The 12,505-nt window shown below is 40.1% G+C and overlaps 1 protein-coding gene across 1 annotated transcript in view; it reads right to left on the bottom strand.

Annotated features, from left to right (window-relative positions):
• The window catches only part of adcy2b (adenylate cyclase 2b (brain)), an 83,377-nt gene extending 82,658 nt beyond the window's left edge, over positions 1-719 (bottom strand). The window contains exon 1 of the mRNA XM_053489633.1: positions 322-719. Coding sequence (XP_053345608.1) covers positions 322-681 — 360 coding nt within the window. The 5' untranslated portion in view covers positions 682-719. The remainder of the gene's footprint in view (positions 1-321) is intronic.
• Between the last annotated feature and the right edge of the window lie 11,786 nt (positions 720-12,505).

Genomic DNA, 12,505 nt, shown 5'->3' on the forward strand with positions numbered 1-12,505 from the left:
GAATAGATTACATGGAGCCCCTGGTCATCCTGGGACCCTGCGTTTGAGAGGTGGGCTACATTTGTGCATCACACCTTTCCTGCATATGAGTTACGGTTAATGAATAATTAAAGTTAGTTCAATTATTGGCATGTTGTTATAAGTTAACCTGAGATTACTAATGCGAAAGACAGAACAAGGACATCTAAGATGTCCATCAGAAAATGTTTAACTTCACTCACACAAGTTGAGTGGCTCTGACTGAGCGTTACACTTCAAAGTGACCGGACGTGTAGATAAACTGTTGATCAGTCGAGAAGTCTGGATGAAAAAGGCACTCACCAGTCTCGAGGCGAAGAACACAGCGAGCAGAGACACGCATGCCCCCATGATGATGAGGAGGAGGAAGACGATGAGCGGGTGCTGCTGGCTCATGCGATAGTACGACTCGTAGAGCCAGTCTGGAGACTTGGGTCCCCGCACATCCTCCGGCCCCTCCAGCACATAGGCTCTCTGTGGCAGCGGCATGGGGCCAGCCTGGAGCCCGGAGCCTTCCTCCTCCTCCTCTTCCTCCTCAGCTTCCTCCTCGTCCTGCTGCTTCTGCTCCTGCTCTTCCTCCACGGGCTGAGCGCTCAGCTGCAGCGTGCCGGCCAGGCGTGAGCGGTGCCGAGGCACCAGAGAGAGAACGGCCGCACGCAGCATTCTCCAGCCAACATGATGAAGTGAACGCCTGGGAGCGAGGCAGAGAGAGGAAGAGGGAGCGGGCGGGAGTGTGAGACAGAGAGAGAGAGAGAGAGAGAGAGTGAGAGAGAGAGAGAGAGTGGGGGTTGTGGGGAGTGTCAGCGAAATCAAGTGCTAAAGTGACTCCATAGTGTGAGAGAACGAGAAAATATGATTCATATATATATATACTCTATCCTCTAGCTCTATATTCTCTGTATACACAAACTGGACAATTTATTAGGAACATTTGGTCATTCATGCAATCTAATCAGCCATGCAGAAAACTTTAATGAAAGTAAGATCAAGAGGCAGGAAGGTGAAAGAGACAGGAAGGAAATGTCTAAAATGGCAGCACTACCCCCAATTAATGCAAGAACAATGATCTCATTCATTTATTCATTCATTCATTCATTCATTTATTCATTCCTTTCATTTTAAATGTATCCTTATTTATATTCCACATTGTACAGATTTTATTCTCCATAATCTCTTTCAATCATTTCTGCATCTTAACTATCAGTGGACTTCTCTTTCCAGTTATTACATATGTTAAAAATAATAATAATAATAATAATAATAATGATAATAATAATAATAAATGCATTGTTCTGCCAGCTTCTGCTCTTCAGTGCAGTTTACACACATTTTTTTTCTCCCCTCAGCAGAAGGAAGTAAATGACACAGTATGACTGAAGGTATTTACTGAGAAACACAGGCAGGAAGGAAGTGCACAACCCTGCCAAGAGGATTGGCACACATCTAGGTCGCCGCATTGCTCTAAATTTACAGTTTAATGCTTTGGACGTCCACCTTTCTCCAGAATAAGTGCATTAATGAGTTGTACGCTCTCCAGCTGGCCACGCGCCAGCGTCTAACATCATAGAGTCGGACCGGCCAGGCTCGTCTCCGTAAAATAATTAGAGTTTAGAACCATGGAGAAATTCGCGTCCGCGGGTGATTATGGATTCGGTACCAATCTGCCATCCTTCCTCTTAGGAACCTTCTGGCATGAGCCTTAACCACATGCACATTTCTAAGTAACTGCTCTGGTATCTGGAGCAGAGTCAGGGAGTTGGTCCTTCTGTACACTAATACTGTATGAATGAGATTTTTCACACGACTGAATGCACACGCAGTTAGTGCTGCTTATGTCCCCGGCCATTTTTGCCTTTCAAGACGTGTAAGGCTAGTCTTATTAACAAACACAGGAAGATGGTTGTCGAAGCAGACATGAATGGAAGAGAGAGAGAGAGAGACGGGGAGACCAGGGGCAGCTGCTATAAATAACAGGGCTCAGCACCCTGTCTTTCAAAGCTAAAAAAAAGTTTTGCATTCATGTCAGACGTGTTGCTGAGGTCACGACGGGTTATTTTGAACCGGTTCTGTCGTACAAAAACACATCCGATTGTATGGAGTAGCTGATTGGCTCAGGCTGATTTTTTGCTGTGAAATAACAATATCAAGATGGATTATTTATACTTTCCATCAAAAGATTCATTCGGAGAATGGGAAGAAAAAGTTGGTGGTGTAGTGGTTAGCCATCTGTCCTCGCAGCTCCCGAGTCGAGGGTTCGATTCCCGCCTTGGGGTCTGTCTGTGTGGAGTTTGCATGTTCTCCCCGTGCTTGGTGAGTTTCTTCCAGGTACTCCTGTTTCCTCCTTCAGTCCAAAGACATGCAGATTATATTAACTGGAATTTCCAATTGGGTTTTGATGGATTGGCACCCTGTCTTTCGACCCAAATCAGCTGGAATAGACCTCCTAAGCCCGCTATAGGATAAACAATACAGAAGATGAGAGAGCTTATGAGTAAGTTTTCATAATGGTTAGCTCTGTGTGCCTGTTCTCCAGGCTCTCCAGTTTCCTCCCACAAACTGGTTCTTCCATATTGCCCGTAGTGAGTGTGTATGCTTGTGCCCTGTGGTGGATGGGTATCATGTCCTCGTGCTCCATGTCCCCTTGAATAGGCTTCAGGCTCCTGTGATCTTATACAAAATAAATGCTATAAAGAATCAATGATATTTGGTTTGTTCGGCCATACAGGATGAAGCCATAACATCAATCCAGCTGTAGAAATCATGAATGCGACAAAATAGCGTTACCCGTTAAACCCCTACTAATCATTCTAATTATGTAATAAATGAGACCTGATGATATTATCTACTGCTAAACCCTAACCCTGTCAGAGTCAAGCTACTTCCAGATATCACACGTACAGCTCTATCTAACATCATGGCCAGTCATCACTTGGGAAGACGAACGCCGGGGAGTCTCATCATTGAAGGAAATCACATCGCTCCTGGAATTTATTTTAGTATTTAAAGGGAAGCAAATCAAAACACATCGCCTTTAAGCCGTGAAACTCCAGGAATGAGGGCACTCGTTCTCAATCTGCATTTCGAGCATATTTAAGCATCTTGGAAGCAATCTCATTTTTTAATAGCTGTAACGAACGAACACATGGTCCAGCACTGCATTTTAAGTGGAGCTCCGAGGGACTTCATTAATCTGCTTCCATTACAGCCGTCTACGCTAATGGCTGAGACTCCATCTCTCTCTCTCTCTCTCGCTCTCTCTCTCGCTCGCTCGCACTTTCCCGGACCGTGACTCCACTGAGTCTGCCCAGTGAAATGGACCGATGATCTCATTAACCATACTACACACACACACACACACACACACACACACACACACACACACACACACACACACACACACTATGAATGGCTCTGAACAGCCAAAATGATTTATTTATTTATTTATTTTTATATTTTTTATTTTTGGGTGGTGGGGAAACCAAGCTAATCTATTTGAAATGATTTAAATATTACTGGCACTTTGATTACAGTAATAGACGTGTTGTGCTGTAGCTCATCAATAAAATATAGAACAGACAGCTCGATATGTGATAAAGCTATGCCGGAAATGAAACATAACCATTAGGAGAATGATATTCGACTTTCTGTACAGTAGGCTTAAAACTTAAGTTAGTTTAAAAAGCGGTTTCATAAATAAATCATAACCACACCAAATCTGCTTTGTATCATCTTGGCTGTATTAATTATCTGGAGATTATCTTAAGTTCCAAACAACAATCCATTGAGTCTCAGGATAATGGCCCTTCTTTAAAGTCGGTGACACCAAACGGCACATTGTCTTTCTTTGTAAAAAGACTTTGTATTTCTCCCTTGAAGGTCAACAGCTCCACTTAATAATCAGGATTCAATAGCGGTTAACCAGGTAATGCAGCACCGAACCGGCCAGCACTAGAAATGAAATAACTCTCGAAGGTGACATGCAAATCCTCCTCTAAATCTTCTTTTTAATTTGCGGAGCCGGTGGAGCGGCCGAAGCTCTGACGACCCCGCCAACGCCTGCTTCACGGTCTGCTTCCCTCTCCAGAGCTAATCTGCCCGGAAGTGGACGTTTTTTGGTTAAACCAGTTTTTTTTTTTTTTTTTTTATAAGACCATGGAGGTGGACAAATGCCTGGACTTCTTTTTAAAGAAAAACGCGAAAACACAAAGGGATGAATTAATTGGAGGGAAGAGCTGCCAGAGAGCTGATTTCCAGGAAAAAAAAAAAAAAAAAAAAAAAGGTTCACAGAATCTTAAGCACAAAGCTTGTATTGAAATTTCTTTTTTCCTCGGCACTTTCACAGGGGATAATTATATAGTTTTCCTACACCTTTTACAAACGTGTGTGACATTTTACTTTGTGCGTTTAAAGAAAAAGTTTCAGTTTAAAACTCAATTCGCACCCTTCATGGTTGTGGGTTCGAATCTCGCCTCTGTTTTGTGTCCATCTGGTCAAGTTTACATGTTCCCCCTGTGCTTGAAGTGTTTCCTCCCACAGTCCAAAGACACGCGGTGTACAGTAGGTTGACCAGCATTCCCAAATTGCCCAAAGTGTGTGATGGGTTGCACCCACAAGCATACTCACCATGCCCCTTTGCAGCTCTACACCGGATAAGTGCTAAAGATATTTAATGGATGGATAAAAAAAGCAATCAATACATAATACAATATACAAACATTACTTCTTCTCATGAGTAACGTACAAAAAACCTGCCACACTTAAAAAAAAAGAAAGAAAAAACGAATCTTCATCGTACTTAAGCTGTTTGATCTCTTTCATGAAAAATCAGCAAAGCATTGTTTTTTGAAAATGAAACATTGTGTCAGAAGTCAATGTGATCAAACCTCATAATAATAATCCATGTCAAGGCAGTGCATTTCACAACATACTGTAATTCCATTTAAAATAAATACAAAGGCAATCAGAGAAAAAACGTGAACCGCAATAATTAATTCTAAGTTGAAAAAACCCTGCTTTGTGCCGTTCCTTCTTCACTTGATCTGTTCAATGAGAAAACAATCAGGAGGAAATTGCTTTTCAAATGAATGTAATTCCCTGTAGAATTACATTTCACTTTTTCTAAGTGTGTTATAGCAGTTCTGCACTGAAATGTAATCACTGTCCAATCATAGCTTTTTGGCCCACTCAGGGGTGTGGCTGTAATTAGGGAAAGGCATGAAAGCGTCGTTTTCCATCCATATAGAGGACACTAGTGATGGGAAGTTTAGATCATTTTAGTGACTTATTTAAATAAGAAAAAAAAATTTTGAGTCATTTAGTTCTTCTGATAAGAAATAAAATAAAGTGTTGCATTTTCAGTGAAAAAGACCCCCAAAGCGTCTACATACACAAATTTTGGCTATAGTTCCAGTAATGAGAATATTACAATGCAGCTTTAATATACTGGTTTATATACAGTATATCATACTGTACTGTACATCCGTACGCAAAAGTCTTGCAGTGAAGCTCAGTAAAACCTAACAACTATTTTACTTATAATATTGTGCGAAAGTCTTAGGCACATACAATAATATGGCATAAGCAAAAGTTGGTTTTGAAAACATTTTTGTATAAATGAAACTTTTATAAAGAGCTATAAAGAGTAATAAAATAAACATTAATATTTGGAGTGAAACTCATTGCTTAAAATCAGGAGTTTTAGACACAGATTTGTAAGAAACCAGCTGTTAGGTTTTACTGAGCTTGCTGGAGAATATGAGTTCTTCTGGTAACTTTGTCACACTCGCTCCTTTCTATTTTTATGCAAATCCCAGGAGCGTACATTAGGTGTATTGTTTCCATCTGAAAACTGGTCTGTCTTATACATATTTTTTTTCCTTTACAGCCATGCATATATTCTCCGGTAATGTTATTTATTTATTCATTTTTAAGTTATATATAGAAATACTGAATGATTTTGTACAGAATTATGCAGACATGATAAGCATGTATACAGTACAGTAACAAAATTGGTACAGCATATAATATGATGCCTAAGACTTTTGCACAGTACTGTATATGTACTCTATATACACCCACACTACCGCTTAAAAGTTTGGGATCATTCACAAATGTCTTTGTTTTCCAAAGAAATACATATCTTTATGCAATTCGCAAACAATTTTATCCATTTCAATTAAATGTAATGGAGCGGCCGGATCTCCGGAACTGATCCCTATTGAGCTGTTGTGGGAACAGCCTGACCATAGAGTACGGAGGAAGACTCCATCAGGTCAATCCATCTTGTGGGAGATGCTCCAGGAAGCACAGGGTGAAATCTCATCAGATTATCTTGACACATGAACAGATAGAATGGTCTGCCAGGCTGGAATTGCTGCAAACGGTGGTTTTTCTGATGAAGGCAAAGTTTGAAGAACACTTTCATCATTTCCATCAAAATCATTATTTCTAACTCTGACAATGTCAGCATGTTGTGTCCTTTTGATCTATTTTTTGTTTTATTCAGACTAATTGCTTGAGTGTTTCCTTGAAAAACAATAAAATTTCTTAGTGATCCCAAACGTTTGAGTGGAAGGGTGTATATTCACTATTTCACAAAAGTAAGTACACCCCTCACATTTTAGCAACCAACTTACTACATGTTCTCAAGGGACAATATTACTGTATGGAAATGAAACTTGGATATACTTTAGAGTCGTCAAATGTGCAGCTTCTATATCAGTGCAGATTTGCTGTCCTCTAACAATAACTTAACATGCAGACTTTATTGTCTAAAGAACTGGCGATGAAAATGAGTCCCTCCTAAGTAAACATGTCAAAACTGTGTCCAAAGTGTCAATATTCTGTGTGAGCACCATCTCATCTTATCTACAGTAGCATCATTGGCCTTAATCCACCTGGACTTCACCAGAGCTGCACATGTTGTTGCTGGGATCCTCTTCCACTGGCATTTGTGGGGTGCCAGTCCATCGCAGGACACACACACACACACACACCCACTCACACACTATGGGCAATTTGGGAACGCCAATTAACCTAACCTGCATGTCTGTGGAATGTGGGAAGAAATCTAAGTACCTGGAGGAAGCCCACCGAACACCAGAAAAACTCCATGCACACAGAGATGGGAATCGAACCCAGACCCTGGAGGTGTAATTCATTGCCACAAATAGCTTGACATGATCAAAGAAATTATGGAAAAAATATATAATAATATAACATATGCGATATATGTCAAAATAATTGCAATGTGTGTTTTTTATTTGTATTTTTTTATCAAATCGTGCAGCCGTAACGTCGGGCCATGTTGTTTGTGGGACTCCGTGGCTCATGGGTAGGCTTCTCACCTGCCTGGGTTCGATTCTGCCACTGCCTGAACCCAGCCTTAGTACCAGGTCCAAGCTGGGATAAAAATGGATGGTTGCGTCCGGATGGGAATCTGGATAGAACGGGCAAACTGACAGACTGACAGCTTTCAGCAATGTTGTTTCTTTAAACATCACAGAGCAGGTATTAGTTCATGTTCATGTTCATAAGTATTAAATAAAAAAAAAACAAGGTCTGATTATCCACCTCGAAAATGCTGGAACAGTTTCACTCTATAGACCCTGTAATGAAACTCGTTGTGCTTTCCTTGTTATACACAGGCTGATTCGACAACTGTTTTATATTCATTTATTCTAATTCACTGTATGTGTGTTTTAAAACACTGGCAAGTATTCCTAATTATTTATTCTCTGTATTCCCCTCTGATGGTGCACACAGAGGACAGAGGACATAAAAAAAAAAACACCCGCTGAAAAAAAAAAAACAGGAAAAAAAAACAAAACAAAGACATAAGTGAGAGATGCACGAGCAGGAAATTAACTGAGGAAAATGAGAAGAGCCGAGGCTCCGTGAACCAACATTAGGAGAAGCTGGTCCGCCCTCCTGCTGCGTGATTGCACTTTGTACTTTCTGCAAATTGTGCATTAATGAAAGCACACAGTTTCATCAGCAACTAAGTCTGAATAACTGGGATAACTTCAGGTAGATAAATGAGCTGGAATAAAGACCATTCGCAGCAAGTTTAAAGGGAAAAAAAAAAGAAATTGATATTTCAATTTCAAAAAAATTATTATTCCATGTCACTGAATTTGAAATGATTTTCATATCAGTGAAACCTGTTTCGAATCTTTTATCGAGTTGATCCACATGAGTCACAGCACCGCTTCTAATACTGAACTGAACGGGGAAAAAAAAAGATGAATTATGAATTTTCTTTTAGAACTGTGATCTGATGATTTTTCCCACCAGTCACGTGTGTGTAAGAAGATCTTATCTCAGATGAAACACATTGTCTTTAATCAGAAGTTCCTATAAGAGCTCTATTTGCCGAGTCTCTTGAAACTGCCACACTGCTATCTCTCTACCACATTTGCACACACCGAGTCTTATTTCTTTTTTCCCCAAAAGCATGATAGCATCGTCTAAACTGTAGCACCGGAAATGTCAAATTGCTCACAACAGTATCTCAGTGATCATGAGAAGGATCTCTATTCTGTAGGGTTTACACAAAATCCACAGTTCTGACTGCTGCAAATGCAAACTACTGTACATTTACACTTATGATTGATATCATTTATAATATCATATAAATGAGAAACTTTTTTTTATCTCATTAACAGCAAAAGACAAACTCCCTCCACAGACACCATCTGCTTGACCTTCTGCCTTCTGGCGGGTCCATCACACACAGACAAACAAACAGACTTAAGAACAGCTTCTCCCCCAGAGCTGTAATAAACCTTAGGAGACATCTGCACTACACACACTTACTGTACAGTGGTGGTCAAAAGTATTAAGACAACATACAGTACTGTATGTCACTAACATGTGGTCGCATATTAGTTTTCACCTACCTGACTGAAGAATTGTGCTAATTAACTGGAAATCTAGTGAAAAACTGACTATACAGTATGAGAATGGTGTTGTCATCTCCAGACTTAAACTCAATAGAAAACTGGTAGAAAATGGTGAAGAATGCAGGTACAGCCAAGAAACCGACTTCTGTATATGAACTTCGAGAGGTGATCAAGCAGGCATGGATGGAATAAGTGACACCAGAGTAGTGCAGACGGTTTTATGATCCAGCAGATTTCGAAGAATAAGGGACTTCGTACTAAATATTGATCACTTCTTTATCAAATAACAAATCTTGACATTTGAGAATGTCATTAAAACATATAGGTTTCATTCACATATACATACATACATACATACATACATACATACATACATACATACATACATACATACATATATATATATATATATATATATATATATATATATAACTGGGGCAAAAAAGTATTTAGTCCACTAATTGTGGAAGTTCTCCCACTTAAAAAGATGAGAGAGGCCTGTAATTTTCATCATAGGTATACCTCAACTATGAAAGACAAAATAATCGAAAAAAAATCCAGAAAATCACATTGTAGGATTTTTTTATAATTTATTTGCAAATTATGGGAAAAATAAGTATTTGGTCACCTACAAACAAGCAAGATTTCTGGCTCTCACAGACCTGTAACTTTTTCTTTAAGAGGCTCCTCTGTCCTCAACTTGTTGCCTGTATTAACATCTTCAACATACCTACTGTGAAGCATGGGGGTGGAAACATCATGCTTTGGAGCTGTTTTTCTGCAAAGGGACCAGAACGACTGATCCGTGTAAAGGAAAAAAAATGAATGGAGCCATGTATCATGAGATTTCAAGTGAAAACCTCATGACAATGATCCCAAACACACCGCCCGGGCAACGAAGGAGTGGCTTCGTAGGAAGCGTTTCAAGGTCCTGGAGTGGCCTAGCCAGTTTTTTTAGATCTCAACCCCATAGAAAATCTTTGGAGGAAGTTGAAAGTCCGTGTTGCCCAGCGACAGCCCCAAAGCATCACTGCTCTAGAGGAGATCTGCATGGAGGAATGGGCCAAAATACCAGCAACAGTGTGTAAAAACCTTGTAAAAACGTTTGACCTCTGTCATTGCCAAAGAAAGCTATATAACAAAGTTCATTAAAAATCCTACAATGTGATTTTCTGGATTTTTTTTTCTTATAGTTGAGGTATACCTATGATGAAAATTACAGGCCTCTCTCATCTTTTTAAGTGGGAGAACTTACACAATTGGTGGCTGACTAAATACTTTTTTGTATAATGTAAACTGTATAATGTAAACCAGCATGCCTGGTCGATTTTAAATCCTTACCTAAACCTCCTTGCATTCTTCTTGTTAGACACAATATTATAGCCTCTGTTATCGAGTGGATGTGGAATGGCTGCGTATCACGGGCTACTAAATGTAGCTGTTATTCATAATCAAAAATCAATACCATTATTTCACTCACAGTGTGTGTGTTTGTGATCAATACAATTATTATAACTCATGCATAAAGCTTCAAGCATTTCTGCAGAGACAGGAAGTATTAATAAAGCTGAAGAACATGCCTGTCTTATCCAGTATAGACATTCGTAATCACATTATAGTTGCAGAACCGAGGTAATTCCTCCGCTTATGCTCCATGACGGGAAGTTTACTTTCAAGGAGTGGATCACATGGCAGCCAAGCAGTGCATAAAATACTACACATATTGTACAGGTCAAGGGCTTCTTTTAAAGCTCACTCAAACATGGTTAGTGGTTAAAAAATGGGCTGTTGATGGTGTGAGCAGTAGTTCTCTTATTCGTGAGAGAGATCAGAGAAAGATCAAACTGATTGGAAGCAACGTGTGAATGAAAGGAACCCAAGTGAAACGGTGAGGCTACAGGGAGCATGTAAAGAAGGTGCGGGACTTTAAGTAGTTGGGGTCAACGGTCCAGAGCAAAGGAGTGTAAAGGAGGCAGATTGAAACGGGTGAAGCAAAGTGTCAGGTGTGTTGTGTGACAAAAGCGTATCAGCGAGAATGAAAGGAAAGGTGTACAGGACAGTGGTGAGACCAGCGATCCTCTACAGCTTAAAGACAGTGACACTGAAGAAAAGACAGGAGGCAGAGTAAGAGGTGGTAGAGATGAAGATGTTAAGGTTCTCTTTGGGAGTGACAAGGATGGAAAGGATCAAGAATGAGTCCATTAAAGGGAGATTGAGGTGGTTTGGACCACATGTTCAGAGGAGATATTATGAATATATTGGTAGAAGGATGCTGAGGTTGGAACTGCCAGGCAGGAGGTCTAGAGGAAGACCAAAGAAGAGATTTATGGATGTAGTGAGAGAGGACATGAAGTTAGTTTATGTGAGAAAAGAGGTAGCAGAGGATAGGGTTAGATGGAGGCAGATGATTTGCTGTGGCGCCCCCTGAAAGAGAACAGCCGAAAGACAAAGAAGAAGAAGTAAGCCAACCCATACACAGAAAAACATTATGAGAAATCCAACACACTGAACCATGAGGTACAGTAGATATGGAAAATATACATTCCAATTGTTTAGAAATACTTACCCATCACAGCGCAAGTCCTTCTTGCCATGAATGACGTCCAGAACGTTTACTGGTGTAAAGACAACAACCTGTCTGTGAACATCAACGAGACAAAAGAGATGGTTGTTGACTTCAGGAGGACATGGGGTGACCACACACCGCTGAGTATTAACTACTCCTCTGTGGAGATCGTCAACAGCACCAATTTCCTGGTTGTCCATCTGGAGGAGAACCTCACCTAGTCCCTTGCACAAGAAAGCACAGCAACATCTTTTTGTGATCAAGTCTAACTTTCCTTTTCTTTCAGCTGCATAAAATCTCGAAATTTAATCGCACTTCAATACTGCTTAGTACCTGTTCACCTTTAGGTCTTCTGAAGCTCATTTCCTCTAGTGGTGCTCCAAGGGGGTTTTAAGAGACTTTGATTCTCCGTCTTCTCTCCTGTGTCTTATTCCACTAATCTTACTGCTGATACCATTTGCTCTGTAAATCTCTCACTCATACCGAACTTCCTTCATTTTTACCCAAGTGGATCTTGCCTTCCTCCAGCTGCCTCTTACTCCTTTGTGGGTCTGATGGTGGGGCTTCTGTCACACTAAAAAAGGTTGACTGTGACCTGAAACACATCTTTTGATTTTTATCAATCTCTTAATAAATCATCCATTCGTCCATTTTGTGTTGGATTGCAGGGGGCTTGGAACCTATCCTGCATGTCTTTGTACTGTAGGATGAAATCAGAGTACCTGGAAGAAACCCACCAAGCATGAGGAGAACATGCAAACTCCACACACACACACACACGCAGATCAGAGATAAGATTCAAACACCCAACCCAGAAAGTGCAAGCGACAGTGACAACCACTAAACTTTTCATTTTTAACCTTTTGATATAGAAGATAACAAAATTCAAGTGCAAAGCGAAGTTGCATCATAAACTCAATTATGTAAAGTAAGTGCAAAAGTCTTTAATTTATTATATGTATTGTATGTATAGTCTTTGGTAATTATGCAGAGTTTGTCAAAAAAGAAAGTTTTTAAA

The sequence above is a fragment of the Clarias gariepinus genome, chromosome 28, assembly GCF_024256425.1.
Source record: "Clarias gariepinus isolate MV-2021 ecotype Netherlands chromosome 28, CGAR_prim_01v2, whole genome shotgun sequence".
Taxonomy (NCBI): domain Eukaryota; kingdom Metazoa; phylum Chordata; class Actinopteri; order Siluriformes; family Clariidae; genus Clarias; species Clarias gariepinus.